Source organism: Epinephelus lanceolatus, chromosome 8, assembly GCF_041903045.1.
Source record: "Epinephelus lanceolatus isolate andai-2023 chromosome 8, ASM4190304v1, whole genome shotgun sequence".
NCBI lineage: Eukaryota > Metazoa > Chordata > Actinopteri > Perciformes > Serranidae > Epinephelus > Epinephelus lanceolatus.
In genome coordinates, this window is record NC_135741.1 from 23,479,895 (window position 1) to 23,483,977 (window position 4,083).

At 42.2% G+C, this 4,083-nt stretch overlaps 1 protein-coding gene across 1 annotated transcript; it reads right to left on the bottom strand.

Annotated features, from left to right (window-relative positions):
• Positions 1 to 227: 227 nt before the first annotated feature.
• hoxc11a (homeobox C11a) lies at positions 228 to 3,455 on the bottom strand. The gene is made up of 2 exons (XM_033630210.2): positions 2,635 to 3,455; positions 228 to 1,264 (listed from the first exon to the last, which is right to left on the bottom strand). Exons 1-2 carry the CDS (start codon positions 3,356 to 3,358, stop codon positions 1,032 to 1,034), a joined length of 957 nt encoding a protein of 318 aa, XP_033486101.1. The 5' UTR covers positions 3,359 to 3,455; the 3' UTR covers positions 228 to 1,031.
• Positions 3,456 to 4,083: the final 628 nt, after the last annotated feature.

Sequence of the window (4,083 nt, forward strand, 5' to 3'; positions counted from 1 at the left end):
ACAGCAACTGTCTGGCTCATCATGAACTAGTCATTAACACAAGTTAAAAGTGTGCTAATGTTGTGTGTGCAGGCCAACAGATTTAGGTAATACACATATTTATGAGCTAGTTCCAAAAAGGCTCCGAGTCAAGAGCGAGCAAAACGCAGCACACATTGCGCGCTGAGGAATAAAAGCACATCATTCATGGTAGTTGTGATAATGATAGCACAAAAAGCACAAAGTCGTTTTGTTTTTTGCCTATACGTTTTTGTTTATTTCATATGTATTATATTAATGATACACAGGCCAACAATCTGCTCCTCCTCTCTGGAATCCAAAGCACCAATGTTTATAAGCAAATAATTTAACGAGTGTTGGCGTTAAAGCTGTTAAAGTTGTATGGGCAGTGTACTGAAAAATAGCAGCAGGGATAGGGGAAAGGAAATTCAACATATACGCCTATTTACAGTCACGAATGCACATTTGCATAGGCTACTCTGTACAGGGGGGAGATATACTTTCACAGATTGGACGTCACAGTTCTCAATGGCGGAAAAAATGTAGCCAGGAGATTTGCTATAAGTTGTTCATACTCTGGTCGAGAAATAATTAGATAATGATATGGTATATACAAAGACCAGAGGGACGGGGAAGAGCTAAAAGTTGTCTGCGCAATAAGGATTCAAACTGTTTGTTACATTTGATATTTTAACAACAAACATGTCTATATGAACAATAGAATAAACACAATGGAGAATCGTGATAAATAGAGACATATTCAAGAACAGCATAGGTATAAATGATTATTCTAACCATGTAGGCCTTTCTGGGGACCAGCTAGAAATTCACCGCCGCCCGTGGGGCAATAAGAAAATGGCGACTTTATCCCATGCAGGCCTATTACTCCCACTGTCCACTTTAACATTGCACTGTTGGTGATATGGGCTCCTTTTAGAAAATGGTTATGCCCACGATTACAATTCAATGAGATAAGAGTAGGCCTTAATGTCACCGAACCAAAGACTGTGACACCTTTTTTCTGCTCCTGCTCACAATAGGGGGTTTCCAGAGAAGTACTGGAGGCGATCTCTGCTCAGCTTCTTCTCTTTCATTCTTCTATTCTGAAACCAAATTTTAACCTGGCGGTCGGTGAGGTTTAACATTCGGGAGAGCTGAAGCCTTTTCTCTTTGTTGATGTAAACGTTAAAGAAGAATTCCCTCTCCAGCTCCCGAATCTGAAACTTGGAATATGGACACCTCTTCTTCCTTGTGCGAGGAGTACCTGGAGAATAAAAATATAAATAAATACATTTTAAATAAAATAAAATTAAAAAAAAATAGCAAAACGTCACATTAATTAACAGCAATTATAATATATACAAAGAAGGAGAAATGGATGCTTCAGTGCTGGGGTGAGCGTAGACTCAACAAATGCTGAGAAGTTTCAGTAGCATTAGTAATGATAACATTTCAGTCAACATTCATCAAGCAAAGTGGCTGAGGCTATCAGATAAACCGGCCATGAAGAGTGTTAAATATCCGAATCGCTTGGAGGAAATAATATCAACTTACAGCCTCTAAGTACGTGTTTATCTGTTACAAATATACAACAACAAAAGTATTTCGCCGCATTATGTGCGTCACATTCCTCTGGAGCTAAACTAACAATTTACACAATCTTTTGGCAGTGACTTGAAATGCATGGCCCATGTTTGCAATGGCCTATGCAGACCTCTGTGGCCCTATAACTTCTTATCAAACAGGTGACTGGGGAAATAGATTTTTTTTATTGTTTTCTGTGTGTAAGAGAGGCAGCCTCAGTTAGCTTGCATCTGCAGCCTTGCTGGGCTAATGCAATACAGGAGGCTAAACACAAGTGTGTGGCTGCACTAAGAGCCATTTAGACACTTTATAACAAGCTTTATTTCAGTCAGAGCTGGTTATTCAAGTTAATAGTAGTGCCAGCTTGTATACAAATCAGCAGCAGAGGTGGAATGCAAAGGGAAATGGAAGTGGACTAATGTTTTTTTTTTTTTTTCCCAGAGGCTACTCAGGAAATAGCATAAATTGCAGACCTATGCATTCTCCTCATATATGGAGGAGCCAAAACACTCGATTCTCCAGCTCTGATGCATTTACTGCCTGCTTGTAAATGCAGGAAACGGGTCTAATCTGCCATTAGATAGTTAGATAGGCAGCTGGACAGTCAGCTAGATAGAGAGGAGCGGATTTTAACCGTAAAGTGTGTAATTCTCTGTGCAGCATGTCTTTTGCGGGCAAACCCAGTGCTAAAAGAAAATTCACAAGACGCCAAAAGCAATGTTCTGCCCAATTGGTTTTTACTCACGACAGCCCAACGAGAAAATCCCTTAAAATGCCCAACGCAAGTTCATGATCAAAGTTAACATTTGTCACAATAGCTCTCTCTTAAAAATTTCACAGACTCTCACCGTACAGGCGTCTTTGTATAACATCCCCTTTTTTTTCAAAGCGCTTTCCCATCGTAAAAATTCTTCTCGTTGCAAGAAAGAGCTTTGTAGGGTTATAATAAAATCCTTTGAATGCTTATAAAACTCCACATAAAATCTGACCGACAAAACACCGGGCTAGTCCCCTTAACCTTCCCCCATTTTACAGCGTCGGTATACCTACTCGAGTGGCTGCTCTTGCTGGCGGTGCCGTCCTTGGTTGTTGCGGAGGAAGAAGTGCATGAGCCTGAATTTGTATGTTCCTCCTCATCTTCTGGGTCTTTTTCCTGCTCCGGGGCTCCGGGTACAGAGGCTGTGGACTGCTGCTGCTGTTGCTGCTGCTGGGAGTCGCTTTCCAGCTTTCCCCCCTCGCCCTTTTGTAAACAATTGTCTGACTGATTGTCCGTGCTGCTGCAGTATGCGGTCTCAAAAAAGCGGTCGAAACCTTGCGGGAGGACGTTGTTTTTCCCCACGCCGGAGTAAAAACCTGTGGAGGGGTGATTGGAGCCCGGATGGGTGTGATGGTGATGGTGGTGGCTGTACACACTCTCGTTCTTCATAAGCATTTCTGTCATGGTGGATGGTGGAAGACAGTCCCTATGCACCAGATCCTCTCCCGAGTAGCACGATGCATAATTGCTTCTGTGGTGCCATTTACTAGCAGGGTCCAAGCCGTATGAAACTTCCCGTACCGGCTGTACTTGAGACAGATTTGTGGAATAAGGGTAGCTGATTTGCCGGGACGGGGCCTGTGGAAGAAACGAGGAGACGGCAGAAAACTCGGGGACGTAGTAGGTGCAGCTGGGGAGGTAGATGTTGGACGCGCAGCCCGTCCTGTCCCCAAACTCGGATGTCCGGTCTTTGCGCGTCTGGGAGCAGAAGTTGCCCAGATTCACCGAGTTAAACATCTTTCTCTCTCTCGTACTCCGTACTATAGATAGATGTTTTGGATACGAGCTGCAGCAGAAGGGGAAAATTTGGGAAGGCGAGATGACGCGCAATCCGTCTAAGTCGCCCCGCAGACACGTGATCGAAAGTAGATATTGTCATATATCAATTTGGAAGAGTTGGATGTGTAGGAGTGGTTGGCTTTAGGTAAGATCGAGGAGGTTCAAACGAATAATTTTCGAACACCACAGGCGCACTAAGAAAACCAGTAACAGATTCCTGTTTGCTGGCTTATGACAATTAGAAAGATATGTGCTGTGTGTGTTTATGTTTATGGGCTGCTGGTAGGTTAGCTAAACAGCTACAGCTCCTTAAACAGGCATGGCACAAACTGCAGAGTGAACTCAGTGACATGCATTTCATAGTATTATGGAATTTTACAGGTAAGAATTATTACTATTATTACCATTATTAAATTATGAATCTGTAATGTTATTATTATTAAATAAGAATCAGTATCCACACCAGAAACTAGTGAAGTACAGTCAGTTTTAATATTTTAGTCACAGAATGAGGAATTATTCTCACTGACACTGTTACACACAGGGAAAAAAAATCTGCATTCAGAAAGTAGGATGTGTCAGCAGTCGCTGTGAATGTCGCCCAAATGAGGTATAAACCTGTTAAAAAGCAATCCCACGAGCCTGATCACCGTTTCCCTACTTAAAAAAAGCTTTATCAAATA

Excerpts from the sequence above, each read along its gene's own strand:
- hoxc11a (XM_033630210.2), bottom strand. The coding sequence starts at position 3,358 with ATGTTTAACTCGGTGAATCTGGGCAACTTCTGCTCCCAGACGCGCAAA. Across the intron at positions 1,265-2,634 it reads CAGCAAGAGCAGCCACTCGA|GTACTCCTCGCACAAGGAAG; the intron begins GTAGGTATACCG and ends TTTATTCTCCAG.